The sequence below is a fragment of the Ursus americanus genome, chromosome 23 (assembly GCF_024610735.1).
Source record: "Ursus americanus isolate L20-20 chromosome 23, mUrsAme1.1.p, whole genome shotgun sequence".
In the NCBI taxonomy this organism is placed as follows: Eukaryota; Metazoa; Chordata; class Mammalia; order Carnivora; family Ursidae; genus Ursus; species Ursus americanus.
Window position 1 is genome coordinate 45,165,944 of NC_142149.1, and position 25,939 is coordinate 45,191,882.

The 25,939-nt window shown below is 38.7% G+C and overlaps 1 protein-coding gene across 1 annotated transcript; it reads left to right on the top strand.

Moving 5' to 3' along the window:
• Window positions 1-4,847: 4,847 nt before the first annotated feature.
• On the top strand, window positions 4,848-24,357 carry ASPA (aspartoacylase). Its single transcript, XM_045773313.2, has 6 exons — window positions 4,848-5,247; window positions 8,619-8,814; window positions 10,737-10,830; window positions 14,276-14,383; window positions 19,180-19,289; window positions 22,842-24,357. Exons 1-6 carry the CDS (start codon window positions 5,012-5,014, stop codon window positions 23,037-23,039), a joined length of 942 nt encoding a protein of 313 aa, XP_045629269.1. The 5' UTR covers window positions 4,848-5,011; the 3' UTR covers window positions 23,040-24,357.
• The last annotated feature ends 1,582 nt before the right edge of the window (window positions 24,358-25,939 follow it).

Here is a 25,939-nt window from a genome sequence, read left to right on the forward strand (position 1 = left end):
TCCGAAAAAGCGCGAGAAGTCGAGCTTTGCGCAGGCGCGCCACCACACGTGCGTCCAACTGCGCAGGCGCAGGCACCGCTTGCAGTGGGCTTAGTCGCGCAGTGGCGTCGTCCGGTTCGTGGACGATGAGAAAGACACATGCCCCCTCTCTCAGGAAGGAGAACGTTAGCACACCTACCCTCCCGTTCACAGCTGTGAGGTACGCGGCACAGGAATGGGTCTAGGGACAAACCTGTTTCTGTTCACTGCTGAGGTGCACCCGGGACTGGTCGCCCAATACCCCCCTCCCCCCATCCAACACACCCGTGTTTTTTAGGTTCTAGACATCAGTTTGTAAGATGCTGGGAGTTCACCTAGAATAGAATAACTGAAAGGCCACAGGCCTCAAAACCAGGTCATAGGGTTTGCTTCACCTTGCTGGGTCAGGGCTGGGAATTAAAGTCGCTTGGCGGCCAGGGGGAGAGCTGAGGCCGGGTTAAGAAGAGGGCCCTGCAAATCCGAGACCTGTCTGTAAGGCTGGGCCTGTGCTGTGCGAGCTCGGTGGAGAGAACAACCACTTGAGACCGGGGAGAGGAAACCGAATGGTGCAGTGACAGTGGCTCTGGCCTTCAGGCCATAGACGGTCACTTCCTGGCTCCCTGGTCTTGGGCAAGTTATTTACATCCTCTATTTTTTTTAATATTTTTTTATTATGTTAGTCACCATACAGTACATCCCCGGTTTTTGATGTAAAGTTCGATGATTCATTAGTTGCGTATAACACCCAGTGCACCATGCAGTACGTGCTCTCCCCACCACCCATCACCAGCCTCTAAACCTACATTTCCCTCCAGTAAAACAGCAAAAACTATTTAATCAAGGTATTAAAAGAGAAAATGAACAGTCCTGGCACAGTGAAAGCTCAATAAATGTTAGCTTTTATTTAATAACAGTAGCTGCTATTTACTGAATACTTACTATAGGCCAGAAATACTAATCCTAGCTCTGTCTGGAGTCCAAGACATGTTTTGTTGTTACTATAACTTCTGGCCATTTGAAGCCTGGGACAGGTGAACAGAAATGTGCAGAGGGTATAGAGATGGAGGAAAGGTTATTAGTACAGGCCTAGGACTATGAAACCATGAGACATTAGTACAGTTGATCCTTGAACAACACAGGTTTGAACTGTGCAGGTCCAGTTATACATGGATTTTTTAGAGTACAGTACTGTACATGTATTTTCTCTGTCATGATTTTCTTAATAACATTTTCTTTTCTCAAGCTTACTTTATTGTAAGGATACAGTATATAATACATATACAAAATATGTGTTAATTGACTCTTAGTAAGGCTTCTAGTCAACAGTAGTCTATTAGAAACTTAAGTTGTTGGGGAATCAAAAGGTATACAAGGATTTTCAACTGCTTGGAGGTCAGCACTCCTAAGCCCTGCATTGTTGGAGGGTCAACTCTTATAAGATTAAGTCTAAAGAAGGAGAATGAGGGGCACCTGAGTGGTTCAGTTAATTAAGAAACGGACTCAATTTCAGCTCAGGCCATGATCTCAGGGTTGTGAGATCAAGCCCCACATCAGGCTCCCCACTAGTGTGGAGCCTGTGTAAGATTTTTCTCTCTCCTCCCTCTGCCCCTCCCCGCCTCCAAAAAAAAAAAAAGAAGAAGAAGAAGAAGAAAGAGAATAAGTATGAATGCCAAACTAAGGAATAAGTTTGAAGGAATTTTGTCTTCATTTAATCCGGAGAAGAGAAGATTTCACACAATAAAATGTCTGAAAAGACTTGTTAGTTGTCATGGTTCCAAAAAAGGAAACTTTTAAAAATGACTAAAAGCTTTGGGGAAACAGATTTTGACCTGATACACACGCGCACCCCAAAAATGGATTTCTCATTAAAAACAAATACTTCAGGGGCGCCTGGGTGGCACATCGGTTAAGCGCCTGCCTTCGGCTCAGGGCATGATCCCAGCGTTATGGGATCGAGCCCCACATCAGGCTCTTCAGCTATGAACCTGCTTCTTCCTCTCCCGCTCCCCCTGCTTGTGTTCCCTCTCTCGCTGGCTGTCTCTATCTCTGTCAAATAAATAAATAAAATCTTTAAAAAAAAAAAAAACAAATACTTCAAACCCACTATGAGCAACATGCTATGCTACATCTGTCAGGACTGCAGACATGATCAATGTGGAATCTTTACTAGCAGCGTATAAACTTACCTATTTTATCCCGATCTTGTTATGGCTACATTGATTTATTTTCATCTGGAAAGTTAAGTCAGGATGGGTGACAGCAAGAGGGCCACAAAGAAAGGAAAAAATTTAAATAGTGAGAGTAATTTGATTACATGACTGCTGGATAACCGCATTATGAATGAGATACCTTCCTTATATGTAATATTGGAGAGAAGACCCTCCTTATCTCCCAGTCATACTATTTTGTAAACAACATCTTAAATGTGTCTCCCACAAAAATTTTTGAATGAATTTATTGGATGACCAAGACTATGAAAAATTTATTCTCCCTTTGTTTTATAAAGTACATTATTTTACTAATAAATCAGGCACCACCACCCCTACAAAACATTTGTAGTGCTGGAAATTATTAGGCTTATTCTTTTAAATACTTCAGAACATTAAATATTCAACCTAATAGATGATAATAACTAGAAAGGGTTCCACTTTGTATACCATCAGTTCTTTGAATTCTCAAAAAAGAATTAGACTAATAAAAATTTGTAGATTTTGTAGGGCTCAAAAATTTGGTGTGGTTTGGGAAACAGGGAGTTAAAAATGTTTCGGAAGTTAACTTGGTATAAGAGTATGAAAAGCCTCTGTTGCTCTACTTCTAAGGAAATGCTCTCCTTTTTTTCTAATAAAGCTTTCTGCAGAAGACAAACTCTGTACACAATAAACAAGGTAAGTATAAGACAAAATTGCTGTAATTCATTAACTCTCAAAAAAGTTATTCATTTTGACATGTAAAGGAAACTTTATTTAAGAATGTTAAATGTGCTTCAAAGTGCTGATCTGTTAAAATTCCATAAAACAAGCTTCGAAATGCAAGTCATTTGTGCCAGCTACGAGTAAAGAACCAAGGCAGCATTTCCAGAGAGACTAGGGCAAAGGACAGAAGAAACCACAATCAGCAGAAAAGAAACAAAACATAATCAAGTGTTAATAATTCACCATAGTTACAATTCTTAAAACCAAAGTAAACAATACAACTATCATTTGTTTACATTTAGGCTTGTTTTCAGCATCTCTGCACTGTTTTCCGTGTACATTGATGTGGATAGAAAATCAAAGACTACAGAGGCTTTTTCTTAGGTTAGAATGGTAATTTTAATGTGTAAATTTGAATTTCATTATTTTGCTTTCTCTATCTCTGCATTATAATCTGTTAAAGGAAGAACATAGGGATTAGTTCATTGAATATTATGAAACATTCACATTTTATATTCTCCAACATGTGTTTCATTTGTATGCTTGTTTGTTTCCTGAGCACACTGTAGTAAGTTTATGTGAATTCCAAAAGAGCAAAATTAGAACTTTGGGAAAGTCCAAAAATAACAGGAAGCACCGTTCTGTAAAAAAACACTGGGCTTAGAATCAGAAAACTTGGGTCCCAGGCCCAATTTTCTCCTGGTACCTGAAGGATTTTTCCTTTAGCACTGCAATGGGAATGTCAATACTAACCCACCCTATCTTAGAAAGTGAATATATGAATAAACTGAGATAACATGTGGGAAATTTAATTATAAATGAAACTTCTCTGTGGTGGTAATGAATTTCTTGTTGTACCCCTATCAAACAATCTGGCATTACTAGTACATAGTATTTCCAGTACTTGAACATATTTGACTTTCTGGATGATTGAGCATGAAATCAAATCTGATTTGGTTCAGAGTCATTTTTCCAAAGGGATGTAATCATCTTAGTATTCTGGATAGTTTCCCCTAATAAAACCCCCTATTGAGTAACACATTCCAATGAAGAGTCTGTGCTGCCAGTAAGTTAGACTGTGTATTATAATGAACTCTTAATTTGGTTAGCATTTATAGCATGCCCCAAGACATTTTCAAGCGTTACAAAAACTTGAAAATTACCCCCAGTTGCTTTACCTTAGTATTAAGGCAAAAAGTGAGGATGATTCCTAAAGAAATTGACAGAATTATCAAAAACTTCCTCAGAAGGAAATTAAAGCATATTTCAAAGTAGCTTTCTGAGTCCAAGGGATCATTTATTTGGTTCTTGTGTCTCTGACCATGAAAAAGTTACTGAAAGAAACAATGCTGGTTTACATCGGAAACAAGGGATGTACTGTACTGTATGGTGACTAACATAATATAATAAAAGATCATTAAAAAAAAAAAAAAGAAACAATGCTGGTTCCACAGGAGGTCTCTTAGGATCTATCTGTCTTTGGCTGTTTTTGGAGGTGAGATTCAAATGTTCTCCAATGATGAAAATGATCTGAACTCATTTCAGAGAAGAAATGTTTTCGAGTGTGAGTGGAAACATAAATATCAAGTAGTAGCATGCATATTATGTGCCACTTCTTTATTTTTATGTATTTTTTAAATTTTTTATATTTTTGAGGATTAGAAAAGTATAAACTATTTTTACTATTAACGGTAGTAGTGGAAGCACCAGTAGGTCATGTTGTAGCTGAAAGGAGAACAGAATTTTTGTATTAGTATGAGATACTAATTTATTATTGCATTTAGATCTACTGACCATGTGAGGGAGTAAGAAGTTAAACAGCTGTATCTAGTTCATCTCTGCATATTTTAATCCAAATATGGTAAAGGGCAGGGCTACAGAAGGGAGTGTCCGTATAATAAGGAGGGCTCAGAACTTGTAACAGAATATTAGGTTATACTCCACTCAAGTGAACTCTGCACTTCGCACTTTGGTTAAAGTCTCATTTAAATTTAAATTTCTAAACTTTTCTTAAGAAATTTAGTTTTACTTGATCTCCTCTTTTCTGAATTGCAGAAATCAGATAAAACTACTTGATAAAAATGACTTCTTGTCATGTTATTGAAGATCCTATAAAAAAGGTTGCTATCTTTGGAGGAACTCATGGGAATGAGTTAACAGGAGTATTTCTAGTTAAGCACTGGCTGGAGAATGGCACTGAGATTCAGAGAACAGGGCTGGAAGTAAAACCATTTATTACCAATCCAAGAGCAGTGAAGAAGCGTACCAGATATATTGACTGTGACCTGAATCGAGTTTTTGACCCTGAAAATCTTGGGTAAGACTACATTTTGTGTCGTATGCATGGGTGCACGTACAGGTACGTGTGTGGAAAGTGGTCTGTGTGAGAGAGCACGTATGTGTGGCACATGATATGCAAATCCACACGTATAATCGCTGTTGTGAATAAGATCACTTTCACTTTAATCTTACCCTGCTATGACTTTCTCAGTTACCTAAACTGGGTAGTCACACGCTCTCTTACAAACTTTTTAAAGCATCAGACTATTCTTACCTGATTTTAAATGCATTCTGTATAGACTGAGACAATAAAGAACAATGGTTTTTATATTTGAACCCTATCTTTAAAGAAGCAGATTGACTGGTCTTGTAATTTATCAGTGTGTGGCCCCTACGCGTGCATACATCTTTGTTGGCTTTTTAGGTGGTTCGCTACTGTGTCTTCGCAACTGTGTTTATGGTAGTACATGAAGCTCTGTCCAAGAAAATTGTCGTGTTTCAATTAATATTTGTTTAACGAAAAATGTGAATAAATTCCCATCATCAGAAAAAATCAGGCCATCCTGTGAAATGAGGAGTAGATATACTAGCTTCAGTGGTGGATCACTGAGAGATAAAGACGCGTCACTTGCATGTTCTGAATTTAAATTGCAACCGGTTTATAATATATTGCACACAATTTATGCAATAGTAACACTCTAGGCATTAATTATAACACATAATATAAATAATATTAGTTATTTTGCCTTTGTTTACGTCTTGGTAGCTCCTAGTGTACATATATAGGCCTCTTAGTATTTGCTTTTTACCACTTCCTTTTATTTACCTAAAAATATTTTTAAACACCTGTTGTTCATGGGGCACTGTGCCAGGTACCGTGGGAGTGCAAAGCTATGTACAACATGGTTTCTGCCCACAACAAGTTGGAAGACTACAAAGATAGAAGACACACAAAGGAACAACTAACACAGCACTGATTTTTGTACTCGTTTTCTAATAAAGACTAACTCCAGTTTACAGTTTCTTAAATTTAATCTCACAGCCGATCAAAAGATGGTTACTACTTTTAATACAAATATGTCTCACTTTATGAAATGGATGTTTTCTAGGGAAAAGTATAATTAGTTATGTTTTGTGAATCAAATTATGTTTTTACTAGCATACATTTTAATTTCAGGAATGCTTTGTCTTCACGACTGAGCTTAGGTTAATACAATTAAGGTTTATCTAGTCACCTGAAATAGCTTTTAACTAACTCTTACATTACAAAAATTTGTTGAAGAATAACTCTTTTAGTCAGCATGTTAACTTCTCAAATAACTCTGAAATGGACTGGGGTGAGTCTTCTAATTATGACCACTCAATAGTATGCATTCTCAATGAGAGCAGGTTTTAAATTAAATTGATTTTCTAGTTCTTATACTTTAACACTCTTCAGAGGCTAGACAGTTCTCTGTCAGGGTGGTTATGAAACTCATAAGATAGATAAGTTAATTATTTTCTCCAGTCTTCCCTCTCCCAAATCTGTTCCTTTTCCTGTATTCACCCTCTCAGTGATGTCACCAATACTCACCAAATCCCCTATGGAAATCAACTTAGAATCTTCCCTGTTCCTCACGCCCCATGTCTAGTAAGTCACTAAATCTTCCCATTTATTCAAGTATTGAATATTTTGCAAATCCAGTCTTCCTCTGCATTTTCACTTCCTTAGTTTATTTCTTCTGTGGACAGTTAGAGTAGCCTCCTAAAGAATCTCTGATCTAGCCCTATGCCAGTCCTTCCTGCCATTGACTCTCTGTAGCAGCCATAGGGATCATCCTAACAGGAAAATCTTATCATGTGTGTCCCCAGCTGAAAATTCTTCAAAAATCTCCTCTCCAGCATAGAGTTAAGTAACTTAGTATTGCTGCTGTGCCTTTTAGGATCGTGCCCCTGCCTATTGTTTCAGCTTCATCCCTTGGGACTCCTCCTATGAGACCTGGAACCCAGGCATGAAAACATGAAGGGTCCATTGTCTTTTAAGATTCCAGTTCTTGGCTCTGAGCAACTGGGTGGCTAATGATGCCATTTATTCACATGAGGGAGAATTAGAAGCAAATCAGGGGTAGAAGAAACTTGTAGAGTTGTTTCATGAATTAACTTTTAACAGGCATATCTGGGTGGCTCAGTTGGGTGGCTGACTCTTGATTTCAGCTTAGGTCATGATCTCAGCATTCTGGAATCAAGCCCCATGTTGTGCTCCATGCTCAGCGGGGAGTCTGCTTGAGATTCTCTCTTTCCCTCTCCCTCTGCCCCTCCCTCCCCTCTAAAATAAACAATAAATCTTAAAAAAATAAAATACTTATCTATCCATTAGGAACTATGTTTGGTTGCATATAATAAAAACCTGAAAACAGTGGCTTAAATAAATGTTTTCATTTTCACAAATAAGTGCAGATATTATTTCACAAATAAGTTGGTAGTCCAGGGCTGGTTGCAGTGGTTCAATAATATCATTAGTGTTACAGATCTCTTCTATCTTCCCACTGCACCATACTTAGTATGCAGCTTTTGTCCTCATAGTTTTGCTGTATGGTCAAAAATGGCCGCTCAACTTCTTGACTGCATTTCAGGCAGGAATTACCCAGGTTCAAACTGTAGGTCCCTTGAAAATACTAACAAAAATAGTTGGGGAACAGAAATAGATGGAATTATAGAGAAGTGGTTGAATTAAACCATTGTTTAATGAGGAAAAATAAACTTAAATCATCATCATGTACAGTAAGATAAAAAATGTATCCTTAAGAGTAAGTAAGGGGAGATAGAGACTCATTTGAGAATTCAATAAAAACTTATCCTAGAAAAAATATATATGCATATACCTGCAAAATTTTGCATTGTCTTAGAATTTACAGACTGTAAAGTTTGCCCTGGATCACTAGTGGTTCCCTGATCTCAATTAGAATCTAATTGATCTAATCTAATTAGAGAACATGATCACCTAAGTTTGACTATTTTTGTGCACTAGAAAATTAGCTAGAGGACAAAAAATGTATGTGTGTGTTTGATAGTCTAGCCCCATAAAATAGCTTGGTGCACATAACTTTTAAAAAATTATTGATTAAATGAATGAATAAAGTTTTTTCAACACTGAAGTCAAATGGTAAGTTCTGTTTGAAATGTCCTTTCAGGGATCAGCCACATAAAGGAACTGTTGCTTGTGAGCACGCCAATGCACCATTACATAAAATCAAACAGAGGAAGAAAAGGAATTTTTTTATTTATAAAGTTTTCAAATAAGTTTCCACTTCCCTTACAGATTTTTCATATTAAAGGTTTGGCAACTGGTTCCTTATACACTGTGTTCTTATTATATATTTATGTTATCTTAGCCACAGATGTTAATCTTTTTCTTTCTGCTAATAACAGCAAAAAAATGTCAAAGGATTTGCCATATGAAGTGACAAGGGCTCAAGAAATAAATCATTTATTTGGCCCAAAAGACAATGAAGATTCCTATGACATTATTTTTGACCTTCACAACACTACTTCTAACATGGGATGCACTCTTATTCTTGAAGATTCCAGGAATGACTTTTTAATTCAGATGTTTCATTATATTAAGGTAATGTTAATGTTACTAATTTATAAGTTAGCATAGTTCCTGTACTTATACAATTATATGTGTAAGAGAACCAGAAAAGGGGTCAGGAGATGAGGGAGTGTCCAAGAGAGATGAGGGAGTGGGAAGGGCACCAGAATAGAGGCAGTGTTGACAGGCAGGAGAAAAGGTGAGGAAATGAGTAAAATAATAAATACAGTGAATAAAATAATGAGACAGTTGTGGATACTTGTGTCTGTAAGATTATAAATCTCTTATCCAGACAGCCACCAAATCATAGGCTATTTGGTAAAATTAATGCCAACATTTAAAATGGTGTGGTTGAAGTAGCTGAATTCTAGTTTTAGGAAGCTCAAGAAATAGTCATTTAATGTTGAGTAAAGGCCAGTGATAGAAAGAGTGGCCCCTTTTAGTTCTGCCTTTGTCTGCATTTGATTCAGATGCCCCAACACACATCTGTTCTTCCAGTACTTGATAAAACTAATCATTTTAGGGCTCAGAAATTTACAAGATGAAAAATTCAGCAATCCAATGCCTATAGCTAGAGAAAAATTGCTAGAAAATAACAACCAAGCAAAACCACAAATAATAAACTATATCTTTATTTCTGTGTAGTGGATACTCTTCCTTCCAGAGGGCTCATATGATCTAATGAAAAGAGTTTGACCCATGTAGCCAGGAGAGCCCAGGTTTATAATCCTTGCTTTCTCACTCACTTACCTTGGACAAAATACCCCACTCCCCAAACCGTGCTTTCCTTGTTGTATAAAATTGGCATAATAGCAACACTTACCCATATGGCTGTTAAAAGCCTTAAATGAGATAAAATATTTAAAGCATTTAGCCTAGCATATAGTAAAGAATACTTGTTATTTTTGTTTCCCTTGTGTTTTTGAAAATAACTAGATAGTAGTTCTGGTGGGAGATCATTATGCAGCAATTCTTTGTTGCTCATTGAAGGGAGAGACGAATGTTCTGGTTGCCAGGCATCGAAGCAGCATGGCTGACATTGTCATCAAAACCTGGGGGCAGTATATACAATGGAATATTACTCAGCCATCAGAAAGAACAATTACAGAACATTGCAGCAACATGGACAGGACTGGAGGAGATTATGCTAAGTGAAATAAGTCAAGCAGAGAAAGACAATTATCATATGGTTTCACTCATTTATGGAACATGAGAAATAGGAAGATCGGTAGGAGAAGGAAGAGAAGAATGAAGGGGGGTAAACAGAAGGGAGAATGAAGCATGAGAGACTGTGGACTCTGGCAAACAAACTGAGGGCTTCAGAGGGGAGGGGCATGGGGGATTGGGATAGGCTGGTGATGGGTATTAAGGAGGGCACGTATTGCATGGAGCACTGGGTGTTATATGCAAGTAATGAATCATGGGACAGTACATCAAGAACTGGGGATGTACTGTATGGTGACTACTATAACAAAATAAATATTATTAAAAAATGAAAAAAAAACCTGGAGGCATATCTTGAATTCTCATTCAAATAAGTGGAGGTGGGGGAAGTCACCTAACATTGCACAGACCTGGACTGTGGGGTGGAAACAGAATTCTTTATGTGACCAACACGAAGCTAAATAGTAACTGTAACCAGTGGTGAAAACAAAAATAACCAAATCTATCCAGAAGGAAAGATTATTTCATGTTCTTTGATCATGGTCCCCGAGAATTGTTTAATGTATCTTCTACCCAGAAAGCTATGCAGAATTCCATTTTATGTGTAATTCATTGGTGTGTTTTCGAAGCTGGAATAATAACGCTGAATCTTAGAGTATTTCATAAAGCTGTCTTACTAATCTTAGCTGATGTAGTAAAACATACTGAAGGCGTTATTGACTCTCTAGTGGCAAAGAGAACAAAGCATGTGGTCTTTGCATAATAAGAGAGATGTTTTAAATTCTTTTCAGATTTCTTTGGCTCCTGTACCCTGCTATGTTTATCTTATTGAACATCCTTCCCTCAAATATGCAACCGCGCGTTCTATAGCCAGGTATCCTGTTGGTAAGTCATATTTTCCGTTGTCACACTGCCCAAAATACGTCCTAGGTGAAACTCTGAGAAAATTAATTTTTGAAGAATATTTATAGCTACCTTGCTCATCATTATGGCTTATAACTGTCAATTAAGAAGCAAACTAACTCCAGGCAGGCTCTAATTATATCAAATTCCCTCAGTTTCATTGAGCAGCTTTCTGCATACCAGGAGAGAAACAGTGAGCTGAGAGAACTTAAATCTTTTATAATGAGCAGTAAACATGCCTACCTTTTGTGCCTAGAAAGAGATATCTCCATCTTCCAAGACCGCCACTGTACAAACATTCTTGAAAAATAATCTGGAGCCAAGGCAGTCAGTGTCTTCTGGTTTTATGCAGAAACATAAAAGACCAATGAAAAATCTCTCAGCGTTCTTCTTAGCACCTGCTTTGCATTCATGTCTCCCATAAACTGTTTGCTATCCATTCACTTGTTTGCCCTGAATGTTACTAGGCTGTGAATTCACCTTTTAGCAACTTCCAACATGGAGGCTTGCACCCTCAGACACTGTCTCTTTTTTCTATATTCCACTTTCTTCCTGAGTGACCTACTAACATAATTGTTTGCAGATATACTATAATCATTAAAATTGCTATCACAACTTAAAATCCTTTTTTGTTAGATCTCAGATGGTTTTAACCAAGAGCAATTTAATTTAAAAACAGGTTGTCAAACAATATAAGCAAATTTAAAGTTATCTTGGTTATTCAGTTGTTGATAATTTGGTGCAAAATCAGAGATCTCTTGGGGCAAGCTAAATATCCAAGTATCGGTAATTATTTGAAACAAACCAAATGCTTAACAATAACAGATAGAGATCCTATTTCTCTGGAACACCAAATAAATCAAAAGATTTCCACACTTTGAAAAAGCGATCTTGGTCTATGATGTTTGTGAGACAGTGCTGCTCTTAGCTAGAACAAATATCTACCGATATGTTTGGCCCTAAAAAATAGAGCCAAATCTTTCAAACATTTCAATTTGAGAGAGTATCGAGATCATCATAAATAATTAGAAATATTGTATGTTCTCCTTGCAACTTTGCTATTTGGAACATTTTTATACCATCCACTCACTGAGGGGGAAAAACACTTAAGATCGGAGAGAAACTATCTCCAACTCAAGATTTTATTTTATTTTTTAAAATACTTTATTTGGGGAGGGTGCAGAGAGAGCATGAGCAAGGGGAGGGACAGAAGGAGAGGGAGAAGCAGACTCCCTGCTCAGCAGGGAGCCCGATGCGGGGCTTCATCCCAGGATCCTGGGATCATGACCTGAGCTGAAGGCAGCCCCTTAACTGACTGAGCCACCCAGGTGCCCCTCAACATTTTATAATACACCTATAACTGTTGCCCCATAGGAATTTGCTTTAGCTTCTACTAGCTTCCACAAGGACCACCTTTGCATTCAATTGCTAAGGCAGCTGAAATGGCAGGATCATTCTAGATAAACTTTATTCCAGAAAGAAGCAGTTTGCTGCAGCCTTATGATCTTTCCTACAATCGTCTTCATTTTCTGTCTCTGTTTCTCTGTCTCTTGTCTCTGTCTCTCACATGTGCATGGGCATGCACACACACACACACACACACACACACACACACACACGCAGGAGAGGAACTAGACAGAATTTTCTACTAACTGTCCCAGATCAACCATGGCCTCATTCGAGACTCAGAAGATTTAATTTTATGACCATTACTTCTTCAGCTCCACTCAAGACTATGCCGTGGCCATTTTCTACAAATTTAAACATTCTTCTCTGACACAGGATCTTGTGTCAAGGTTAATTGCTGGTTTAGAAAATAAGGCCACCCTATTATCTTTCACTCACAATCGAAAGGGAAAAAAATCCTTCAATAACTGACTCTTCTGGGTCAAACACCCACCCCTAGCCATCATAGCTGCTCTCCACATTGGACTGCGCACACTACACCTTCCATCTCTCCCCAAAACAAGAATATGTAGAATATATTTTTGGCTGCAAGAAGCTCAAATGGCTTAAGCAATAAGATAAATTTATTACTTTACATAACAGCTCAATAGCATCATGAGGGGTTGGGTTCTTCTTGTCTTTCTAGTCTACCATCTTCAGCATTTTTTAGCAGTCCTATGACCACAAGATGTCCACTGTAACTTTAAGCATCATATGCCAACAAGACAATATCTAGTGGGTGAAAGAGAATTCTCAGGAACTCTCCTGCAGACCTTCAGTGGTTACAACCACTCGGTCAGAGCTGAGTCACATATCCATTCTTAACTCAATCACTAGAGTAATAGGGGTACTCTGGTGACTTATATTATTCCACATTTACACGTGAGCTGGAGAAAAGTTCCCTTACCTGGAAGATTGCATACCCAACCTAAATCAGGACTCTGTTAGCAAGGAGGAAGGCGGAATGGCTTTTGGATGGGCAGCCAGCAGTGTCTTCCACAACACACATGTAGACATATCCTTGAACATGTTTTCACATGTCTGTACAAATTATACACAAGATGCTTACCTCAGCCATACTTAAATATATGTCCAAACGTGTATACAAGAAAGCTAAGCACAACAAATAAAAAACATAGATCAAATACAGAAAGATTTTGTGAATCAAGAAATAAGAGAAGTGGGTGAAAATAGAACCGGCGATAAGGAATGTACATGAACACTTATGAATCAGCTGGAAGAGAATGGATGATATTATACTTGGTAAATGGTTTAAAAGTGGAGGAGGTAAGGACTGGAGGGATAACTGTATGGGAGGCTGGAACAGGAGGTAAGTGACGAGATACTTGGTTTAGAGAGTATTTTGTAGGTGATAGGGTGGTTGGCACTGGTGTGAAAAGAAATAAATGCAAATTTAATCTTAGGAAAATAAAACTATCGCACCATCATGTCAGGATGGGTTGTTATGTTAAAGGCGAGAACGTTGCTCTAGGGTCACATAGATTGTCATGTTGACCTACATCCATGGCTCTAGATTTCTATGACTTAAATGGATAACTTTCCTCCTGTCAAAACTAAATATTAGGTCTATGACAGTTTCCCTTTATGGCCACCTATTATTTTGTCAATATAAATTTGTCTACTCTGTTTACTATATTATGATATTTAAATATTTTGACAATATTGAAGGAAACTTAAAGAAAAATGACCCCAAGATTTTACTACTCTAATATAGCTCTTTGATACTTTTCCGTGTTTTCTCCCAGTCTTGATTCATTATGCTTATAACAGGTACATGAAAATGTTCTGCTTTTATTTTTTGCCTAACATTGTCTCAAATATTTTCCATGATGCTACATGGTCTACCTTTTTAGTAATTTTAATTATGGGATTATAGATCTTTATACATTAAAATACTCAATTCTATAATATATTATAATACTTGTTGTACAAATGTGACTATTTCCCCTTTTGTACCAAGGTATAGAAGTTGGTCCCCAGCCTCAAGGGGTTCTGAGAGCTGATATTTTGGATCAAATGAGAAAAATGATTAAACATGCTCTTGATTTTATACATAATTTCAATGAAGGTAAGTAGAAGGTAGGAATTGTTTCCTTAGTGTGTGTGTGTGTGTGTGTGTGTGTGTGTGTAAATAAATCAGAAAAGGGAGCTGAAATGAGCACGCATAGTGACTTAACCACTAAACCCTGAAATAGCAATTGTCAAATTTGCCATGCTCATGATAGTAGATGCTTTTTAAAAATGTTACTCACTTCCGCCATTCTTCAATGACCAGAGTAGACACATTTAAGAAAAGCAGCTACCAAATAAAGCTCCCCAAATAAAAGCCTCATTTTCTAATCTCCAGTTTAAGAAGCAAAGAAATACTAAGAAATACAAATGTCCAGTAAACATATGAAAAAATATCCAATATTACAAGTAATTGGAGAAATGCAAATTAAAATGAGAAACCATTTTCTCCCATTAGAGTGAAAAAATATTAAAATCTGATAATATTAACTGTTGGTAAGGGTAATGAAAAGAGGATGCTCTCATCCCTGCTGGCGTAAATTGGTAAGGACACTTCAGAGATAATTTTTACGGTATCTACTTTTTAAAATGTGCAAATCCTATGAACCAGCATTTCCATATCTCAAAGAAACACAAACACATGCACATCCAATGTGACCTATGCAAGGGTGGGTATCAGCATCATTAGTAACAGCAAAACAATAGAAATGACCTGAATATCGATCCATTGGTGAACAATTAAATAAAACTAATGTGGAAAGATCTTCAAAATATATTGTTAATTATAGAAAACAAGCTACAAACCAAAACATGCAGGTGACTAACATAACATAATAAAAAATTATTATAAAAAAATGCAGTATGCAAATTTGCTTCAGACTTATATAATAATAATAGTAATAAATACTTGCTAGAATACATCTACATATATATCTTAATACACAGGCAAATTTCTAGAGGAAAACACACCAAACCGATAACAGTGATTACTGGGGAGGGCAGGAAAAAACAGGTTAATTTTGTTTTAATTGTTTTCAAGGTAAATGATGTATTCATGTATTATTTGTGTAATTAAAAAATAATTAAATGGGGCTGGTGGTGGGGTGATATATGGAACTCTACGCTATGCTCATTTATTTGGTAAACCTAAAACTGCAGCAGAAAAAAGTGTATTAATGACTAAAATACTAAAAGATATATTTATTTTTTTCTTTCAAAACAATATTTTATTTTTAAAATTTAAGTTCAATTAGCCAACATATAGTACATCATTAGTTTTTGATGTAGTGTTCACTGATTGATTAGTTGTGTAATGCTCATCACTTCACGTGCCCTCCTTAATGCCCATCACCCTGTTACCCTCTCCCCCCAACTCTCTCCCTTCTGCAACCCTAGGTTTGTTTCCTGGAGGAGTTAGGAGTCTCTCATGGTTTGTCTCCCTCTCTGATTTCCTTTAAAATTTCAAAATAAGATATAATTAAAATCAGAGACCTGAAACTAATACAACACTGTATATTAACTATCCTGGAATTAAAATTTTAAAAACTTAATAAAATCTTTAAAACTTTAAAAAAATTCCTTAAAAAAAGAAAGAGGAAAGAATCCTATGTAAATAATTATTCCAGAGGCTGAATTGAAATTGCTGTGGAGTGGGTCATTATAGTGAAAAGCTGGAGAATAGTTCAATGTCATGGGACATATCATTCCTTAATATCAGATTGTGCACCCTACTGAAATCACAGGAATTTCTTTTGTGCTTGGGAATCCTTTGACTCCAAAGTCGTAAAGACTGAAAAATCAGGTTTTTACCGCCTTTGTCTGAGGATAGGGTCTATAGCATCGAATGGTCCTGGTGTTGGGAAGATCACACTAATTCACAAGAAACCCTTCAAATAGTAAGTGTGGGACTATAGTGCATGAAGAAATGACATGCCCAGCTAGAAGGCCACAAACCCGAGTGGAGAAACGTGGTTTCCAAATCAGAGTCCACAGAGCCCTCCCCAGGGGTGGGGATCTCCTAGCTGTCCAGTAGCTCCGGGACAGTTCCAGGACAGGAGCTCCAGAGCAGTTCTTCTCTTTTATTGCTCTTCCGTGTAGCATTTCACTTAAGCAAAGGATTCTGCAATTCAAAAATGTTAAACCACTATTAATTTTGACTTTTTAGTTTGGTGGATTTTTAACTAACATGGAAAGAGCAGCATTATCCAAAGAATGCTGACAAAGAGATAACCACCTAGAGAAAAATCTCTAGAAATGTACAGAAGAGCTCCATCCTTGACTCTGTGCTACTCACAATTATTAGTAAGTCAGGTAAAGATATATGTGACATGCTTATATATAAATGAAAGGTGGCAGGAAGCTCGCAGGAGAATATTCGGGGTCAGAAGGTGGATCCAAAGAGTCCTCACAATCTTTAACAATTGTCTGAAGTAAATGGTGTAAGTTAAATACATTTCAGGTACAAACTTTGCTTTTATGTTTAAAAAAAAAAACCCAGGACAAGGGAGATGGTGTTCTCTCTTCTGTATTGAATAAACACCACTTGGGGAGCTGTGAATAAATTCTGAGTCTGTATTTCAGGAGGAGCGTCTATGAGGTAGAGATTAGCCAAAGAGAAAATTGAGAATGCTAGAAAGTTTGAAAACCAAAATAAGAATAATCCCTACTTGACTTATTTCACTTAGCATTATCTCCTCCAGTGCCGTCCATGTTGCAGCAAATGTTGAGAACTCGTTCTTTCTGATAGCTGAGTAATATTCCATTGTATATATGGACCACAGCTTCTTAATCCAGTCATCTGTTGAAGGGCATCTCGGCTCCTTCCACGATTAAGAAAGGGGGGTAATCAGAAGGGGGAGTGAAGCATGGGAGACTACGAACTCTGAGAAACAAACTGAGGTCCTCAGAGGGGAGGGGGTGGGGGAATGGGATAGACCGGTGATGGGTAGTAAGGAGGGCACGTACTGCATGGTGCACTGGGTGTTATACGCAACTAATGAATCATCGAGCCTTACATCAGAAACCAGGGATGTACTGTATGGTGACTAACATAATATAATAAAAAATCATTAAAAAAAAAGAATAATCCCTAAGACATACATAGAACTTCAGTTTACAGAGTACCTTCACATTTAACCTCATGAATGTGACCACATATGAGTAGTGAATAAGAATATTTAGACTGGCAAAAGAAGACTTTATATTAGAGTTTTAAAAGTGCTATATTGGGAAGCAATTAGACATGTTTTCTGTGACTCTGAGGGCAGAATAGAATCAGTGGGATAAAGTTACCTGCAGACATAAATTTCTAATTAACAATGCTGACCACCAGTGGAATGGACCACACTTTGTGATGCTGTTCGAACCAGAGTAAGATGACCACTTGGCTGGAAAGAAACAGAGAATAATCAAACACGGGTGAAGTTAGGCATTTGAGGCTCCTTCAGACTCTTAGATTCGAAGTAGCAAAAACATGCTTCTTTATACTCTACCACTTTTTCCTTTCCTCTCAGTGGACCTTCTGATTTAAAGAGATGACACCTGATAAGTTTACATCTTCACCTGGAAGGTGGGGTAGATTGTAAAAATGGCCACAAATTCTTCCCTTCCCTGTGTCCGTGTTTTTACAATGTAATGTTTTAGATCCTTCTACCGAGAAATGGAGTCTATTTCCCTACATTCTTAATCTGGCTTGGCCATATGATGTGTTTTGTGTCACAGAAAAAAATTGAAAAGGACTTGCATTCTGGGGCTTGCTCTCTTGCTCCCCTTGGGAACCCTGTACTGCCAGTAGGTGGATCAGCCTAGCCTCGCCTGCTGAATAATGAGAGTTATGAGGCAGAGAACTCAGATACCCTAGCTCCAGCCGACAGCCTGTCAAATGTCAGACATGAGAGTAAAACCATCTTAGATCATCCAGCCCCCAGCCGACCTGCCAGCTCACCACAAATGCATGAACAAGCCAGTCAGAAATCAGCAAGCCAGCCTAAACCAGACGAACTGCCGAAACAACCCATAGAATCATGAGCTAAGTGGAAGGTCTTTGTATGACACCACTGAGTTCTGGGGTAGTGTGTTTGTTAAGCAGCAAAAGCTAGCTGATAGAGAAGTGATCACAGTAAATCCACATTCCAACCCTGGCTGCACTGTCTGCTCTAAAGACAAAAGATTTTCCTTTGAGTTGCAAGCGTAGCATACTACGGGCCCTGTCTTGAATGAAAGATCATCCTGTTTATTCAGAGTTGCCTGGTGTACATGTAAACTACTTCTTTTCCAAGTTTCTGGGCATTGGGCTGTTTAATGATGCTGCATCTTTGGAAGTAGGACCCTACTGTTGGCAGGAAGCCTGTGTCCCTAGGTCTCACAATACTTCCTTAAGAGAAGGGGCACAATGCTGAAGTCATCTAACCTGCCGGAAGTCCTCCTGAGGTCATGCAACCATAGAATGTCAGAGCTGGAAGGGCCCTCCAACATAAGGTAATTCAGCATCTTCATTTGACAGGTGAAGAAACTGAGCCTCACGTAGTTAAAGCATCGTGATCCAGATCACACAGCTAGGTTAAAGCCTGGGTGTCCTGACTCCCATCCTAGCCTCTTTTTCTCCTACACTGGCTTCCCAAGTTCTGTTTTCTACTTCAATCCACTGGTGTCTTTGTGGACAATGTACCAATAGGAGTCGTTTGAGAACTTCTTTTGGCCAAACGTTGTTCATGAATACCCGTCACCAAAATGGGATGTTCTCCGTGTAACTGCCTTCATTTTTTGGTGGTGGTGGTTCTTCCCTTAGAGTGTCAACTTCCTTTTTTTTCAAGAGGTATTTTTAGTCACCAAATATACATATTGTTTTCACCATAGGAAAAGAATTTCCTCCCTGTGCTATTGAAGTCTATAAAATAATGGAAAAAGTTGATTATCCCCGGAATGAAAATGGAGATATTGCTGCTATTATCCACCCTAATCTGCAGGTAACATTTGCTGTTTCTTTAAAATATTTAAAATAAAGATGCCCCACCTTCAAATAGAACTTTACAGTTTATAAACCATTTTACATACATTAGCTCATTTGTGTTCTCAAAACACTGCAGTGTAGCTAGGGTATTCAAACCTTCACTCAGTAAGCATTTTTTGAGTAGATCCCGTGCTGCCTCTGGGGATACAGTGAACATTGTCCATACTTTTGTGGTATTTACAGTGCAGATATACTAAACTCTAAACTATGGTTTAGAAATCAAGACAACCAGATACTATAACCGAATAATGAAGTAGGGAGGGAGGCGTCAGGCAAGGCCTCTCGGGGAAGGTGAAATTCCTGCCCAAGTGCAATGGGCAGGAATTATTGTATCTATTTTAACATAAGAAAACTGAGGTTCACACAGGCTTCCAGGTATGGAGTGAATAAGTCACGGGGTCATAGGCACAGCATAGGGAATTAGTGATACTGTAATAGCATTGTACCGTGACAGATTGTTGCTACTCTTGGGGTGAGCATAGTATAAGGTATAAACTATCCTGTACACCTGAAACTAGGGTAATATTGTGTATCCGCTACATTCAAAAAAATTTTTTTAAAGAAAACAGAGGCTCAGAAGCTAGATCTTTCCCATAGTCCTATAGCTATCAGTGGCTGATCCAGAACTAGTGTTCTTTGCAGTTGACCACATTACTGCGACCTGCCTGTGATCAGCACTGAATGAGTCAGAGCAAAACACTCAGAACCTCTTTCTCTGCAACGTTTTCTGCCACCATTCCTCACTCTCCTCAGAACCCTGGTATCTGCTCCTTGTCTGGTTTGATCAGTTATGGCATAGTTAAGGGAGAAGAAAAGGCTCTTGGGAGAGTTTAAATCTGGGAAAGCCGACGGTAGAAAAAAGGAGGAGCAAAGATTCCAAAAAGCTAAAACATCCATTCTCATCGTGAGTACCCTACTCACCCTCAGACATCAGAGATGGAAGAGACCTGGTGGATTATCTAGGCTTTCAGCTCTGGCTACACATTGCCTAGAGAGCCTTTGAAAAATAATGATGCCAGGATCCCACTCAGATAATCTGATCTTATTGGCCTGGGTAATCAAGGTGGAGAACGACTGATCCAGTTCAGACTCCTATTTAATGACCCTAATAATAGTCATCCAGACTCACAACTTTAAAAACTAGCCTGCACAAAAATACAGAGAAGTGGAACAAATCGTGCTTGGTGCCTTCGTGGGACCCAGGTGGAAACCAGAAGAAGGAGCCTTAGGCAGTGATTTAAAGGAAAGAAAGATAAAGATTGAAGGAGAGAGAGAAAGTCCTACAGGTAACAAAAATAACAAGTATAGGAACAGAGACCAAGATGTTGATGTCCTAACTGGCTACACCACAAGATTTTTTAAAGATTCATATTCTTCAGGGATCCTTGAAGAGAACAAAAGTCATCCTGGGGAGGCTGAGAAGTGAGGCAGAGATCAGTAACAAACAAGGTTAGTGGTAGGTCTTGAAGGATAGTATTGATCTGATGGCTCAGTATTCTGCAAGGAATGAGTGATTCATCAGTTTTTGCAATAAATATATTTGAATGACTACCAAGCCTATTCTGGGCCCTGAGATTCAAGATAGACAAAGTCCGTCATGGAGCTTCCATACTAATCAGGGGAGAACAGACCATGAATAAGTAAACAATACATAAACCAGATCATTTCAAATGGTAATGAGTACTATCAAAGAAATAAACAGAATAATAGAGACTAACAGAGGGTTCCTGTTAGATGGGATGATCTGAAAGAGCCATCTGGGAGATGATGCCATTGAAGCTGGATCCTGGGCCACGAGAAGTCAACCACGTGGAAAACAAGTCCAGAGGCTCCGAGGCTGGAACAAACTTAGAGTGTCTGAGGAACAGCAAGACCAGTGTCAATGGAGAGTAGGGTGTGAACAGAGAGGACAGTAGACCCTGGAGCTAGAGACGCAGTCTGGGTTTTATTCTAAGAGTGATGGTCCTTAATCAGGGATGTCCACTGGAGTGACCTAGAGGATGGGCCCCTGAAAGCCTGGAGCCTATTACAGAAAAGAAAAAAAAAAAAGAAGCAGCAGCACCAACGCAGTGCTTCTCAAACTTAGGCCACTGGAGGAGCTTTTAAAAAATCTTGATTCCCAGATCCCATCCCCAGAGATTCTGATTTAATTCATCAAGGTGGACACAGGAAATCAGGTTCACCAGGTTATTTTCACGTGGCTCAGGTTTGGGTAGCCCTGCACGACCTTGGCATGTCTGCAGGTGCGGCAAAGAGGCTCCATCACTTGTTCCAGAGGCACATCTCTGGCTAAAAATCACTGCTCCAGAGCAGTAGTTTTCAACACGCTGTCCTACAGAATCACCTGGGTCTTTGAAAAACAAAACCAACCAAGAGTGAACTATGAACAGGGAAGTGAGGGAGGTGTGCGATGGAATCCTGCACCTTCGTTCCATATTCTGTGCTTACCTGACTCTATACTATGCATATCCGAACTCATGGAACTATGCATAAAAATGAATAAATTTTATGTAAGTTTTGAAATAAATGTTTAAAATTAATGGTACCTGAGCCCCACCCTTGAGATTCTGATTTCAGGAATCTGCGGTGCAGCCAGCCCTCTACTCGTCTATATTTTTTAAACATCCCAGGTGATTATAATGTGCAGTCATGGTTGAGAAAATTGCCGTAATGCAGTGCTTCCCAAACTTTAATGTTGTGCATGTGAATCTCTGGGGATTTGTTAACCTGAAGATTTCAATGTAGCAAGTTTGCAGTGGGTGATGAAATTGTGCTTTTCTAATGAACTCCCAGGTGCTGCTGGGAATTGTTAGAAATGCAGAATTGTGGGCCCTGCCCCAGACCCATAGAATCCAAATCTGCATTTTAACAAAATCCTGCAAACATATCAAAGTTTGTGAAGAACTGGTTTAGGGTTCCTGTAGTGTGACAGCATTGGGGTTTGATGGCTCAGAGGTCCAGATCCCTGATGTGGGACATTTCAGGTAACTCAGTTGTTACCATGGAATACACTCACCTTTTCTTAGACTTGCCCCAGCCCACTCCCACCTTCCTTCCCCGAGCCCCATCTGAATAGAATCCCTTTGCAGGCAGGCACAATGGTACTCATTTTCACAGCCCCAGCAGTATAATGTCCAGCACACTGAAGGCTCTTAATGGATATTTCCTAAATTTTAACAGGTAGAATATACACTTAGGGAGACATGCATTTAGTTTTGCCCTTTCATACTCTAAATCTTGTTGGCAACATTGAAGACAAACTTGGTATTGAAGCAGACTCTAATTACATGTATCAGTTATAAAAATTAGATGGGTACTCTTAAACCTGCTGCCCAAAGTAATGGCTCAGCCTCAGTTTAGTGAGATCACTCATGTGCCTCCCAACACATCTCTCGGGTATCTCCTTTTTTATACAATGCTATGATTTGTTAGTTTCTAGAGCCTGGCTTAAAACTTTAAAAGCAGGGAAAAAACCCAAACGTAACTTATGTATTTTGTTTCCTGAGAGGATCAAGACTGGAAACCGCTGCACCCTGGAGATCCTGTGTTTTTAACTCTTGATGGACAGATTATTCCACTGGGGGGAGACGGTACTGTATACCCAGTGTTTGTAAATGAGGCCGCGTATTACGAAAAGAGAGAAGCTTTCGCAAAGACAACCAAACTCACACTCAATGCAAAAAGTATTCGCTCCTCTGTACATTAGGAATCACTTCTAGCTCACCTGTTGTACAGTATCTCTACTAGTTTGTAAGCTCTTGAAGGGCAGGATTGTGCCTTATTCCACTTCATACTCACAGCACCTAGTCCAGTGCCTTGCACACAGTGGGCATTGAGGCAAATTTTCTGAATGAATGATTAAATTAATGAGTATCTTTGAAAGTATCAAATTGGGTAGGTAGCTTATTCAAAGAGGCGCATGTCTTATTTCTGTATAGCTCCTTATATATTCTACTTTGACAGTTTAAGATTCTGAATAAAAGAGCTTTTAAATTCAAATTTCAAAATTGAAATGGATACTATCTAAAAAAGTTAACTTGAGCATAGAATTAAATGTGTTTTCAAGTAATGTATAAATGCTACTAGAAACTAATGATGCAGACTTGCTATTTTTAGATTTTTTACATTTGAGTTAATGATAATATATTAAGTATCCCATCTGGAAACTTTACCAATAGTTGTGATACCCATAAGAGATTTTTAATTGCTCTTTTGAAGATGAAATGTGAACAAGAAATGAGGGCTGATTAGAAAGGTGACATTAAGAATAAATCAAGAAACTGAATGGACCTTTGTCCACAGACAGACAGTAACCCTGTGTGTTACTCTGCTCTGACATGGTCACTTGTTCTGCACTGACCTCTGAGAGCAGAGAGGCTCCTCCAGACATCTCACATGCCCCTTGGGAAGCTAACATTCCTTCCCAACTTGGGAAAATCCAGAAGAGGCATATTCCTTCCAACTATCGCTTCTCATTTTGAAGGAATGCACTTTGCCCTTGTTCCCAGCCAACACGTGAGGAAGTCTTTGGGCTCCTGCAGCATAGGTGATAAAGACAGAAATAGCAGGAGGCAGTGGACACTAGTGGAGATGCGACCAAACTCATGTCTCTGGTTCACAAATGCATTCTTTCAAGAAAGCACCCATGACCAAAATGCCCAAATACCTCCCGTCTCATGATTCTTCTCAAAGATCTCCCTCTCCCTCCTGTCCCTGCAGGAACCTCCCCTGCCTCCTCTCTTAGGCTCCAGCGGCCAAGTAAAGAGAGTTTTTATCGTATGATTTGGACCCCAAGGAACCCATGTTTATGGTTTCAGGTGTATATCAAAATCATTCTAACATTTTCTGAAACAAAGGTATGTGTAAATATCTCATTCTTCCAAAGCAAACCCCATTAAGCCAATCTCATTTTCATATTCAGTGTTTTATAAATCCCAACTAAACTGTTCCTAAAATTTTCAGCACCAATATTTTTGTACTTTCCCAAAATGATTTTTGTTGGAATAAACTTTCTTCCTTCTGAATTCTGAAGTAAAAGTTCAGTTTATCAATGAGTTTTCATACATAACAAGTTTTACCAACCTTCCTTCTCCCACTGTGAAAATTCCTTCACGTTTTATGTCTGAGTCCAATTTTTCTGGGTCAGTTTTTTCCAGATGTAAATGTTAGCAAGAATAGTTTTACTCTTCCATCAAATTTTAGTGACCTATAAAATTTACAGTGTAAATGTAAAGTCTTATTTCTCCTGACTCAATATTTACAGAATTTAGAGTTTCTAATTAAATGTGATTTTTTAAAAATCTAGAGCATATTGCTGTTTGACTTTAGCCCCTTTCAGTTTTACTCTATTTTGATTATTTCTAACAGTCTACAGACTCAGTTTTTGCATTTGTAAAATGGGGGTGATCGTAACAGTGCCCCTCTCTTGGGATTATTGTGGAGACTGGCTGATGCAGACGCGCACTCAGCACAGTGCCCAGCACAGAATAACAAGTTATTCGAGTTCAAATTCCTAATACAAGAGGCCTCTTATGATTTGCTGCTCCCTCCCCCACAACCTCTCTAGATGCTTTGCCTTTCAGGTCCTCTCTGTTCTAGCCCGTTTCACATTCTTTTATTCCTATATGCCTTCACACAGACTGGTCCTTCTACCCTCAGTTCTCTCCCTCCTTCCTCTACCCCTCACCCCCATTCAGCCCTCACTCCAGCTAATTCCTCCTCTTCCTTCAAAAGGCTCCTCAACTCTCGTTTTGTCTTAAAGCCCTTTTGGCCTGCCCCTTTGCCCCTATCTGCTTTCATCCCATCTTAAGACATTACCAATATCTTTTTCAGTGTCTGCAATCTAAATAAAATAAAGTTTAGTCGACTGAGTGTGCTGAAACATCCTTTTCTACTGAAGTGTCTTCATATTCCACCAGTATCTTTGACTTCTCTCCTTCTTTCCCAGCCATTTCCTGAGTATATCCATCACTCCCAACTGAAATTCAGTTCATTCTACACTCTTCAGACATTAACTGTGTCCCAAAGGATGGCAGGGGGTGAAATACACCCTTTTAAGCCTGCACCCCATTGCAAAAACAGGGAAATATTCACATTTAATAATTCCTCTGTGCAAAACCTTTTAGTAGCTTCCTCTAACCTTGATAAGAAATCTCAAAGCCTCACCACAGCTAAACAAGTCCTATGTGCTCTCACCTCTGCCTCCCTCTCCAGCCCTATTTCATGTCATTTTTCCCTTTGCTCCCAGCAATTTGGCCACACAGATTCCTCCATCCTCAACTGCATCAAGCTCCCTAGTACCTTGAGGTCTTTGCCCACATCATCCCCTCTTCTTGAAGCCCTATCCCATCCCCATACTCCCTTTACATGGATGAGACGTATTCTTAAATGTGATTCAGGCTAGGCTAGACCGCTTTCTTATAGAAGCTCATTGACTCCACTGACTAGCACTAACTACCTGGATCCTTGGCCCAGGAAAAAACACGGTGACCTTTACGTGTCGTTCCATGTCTCTCCAAGTCTCAGTTTCTCTACTTATTAAATGGGGATGTGATACTCATCAGACCCATAAAACTGTGTTATTAAGATAACCAGCGTGATTGGAAA

Bases quoted from the DNA above. Each gene is read 5' to 3' on its own strand.
- ASPA (XM_045773313.2), top strand. From the start codon at position 5,012: ATGACTTCTTGTCATGTTATTGAAGATCCTATAAAAAAGGTTGCTATC. The intron at 8,815-10,736 runs GTAATGTTAATG...AATTCTTTTCAG, and splicing joins AGATGTTTCATTATATTAAG to ATTTCTTTGGCTCCTGTACC. The intron at 14,384-19,179 runs GTAAGTAGAAGG...TTTTCACCATAG, and splicing joins TATACATAATTTCAATGAAG to GAAAAGAATTTCCTCCCTGT.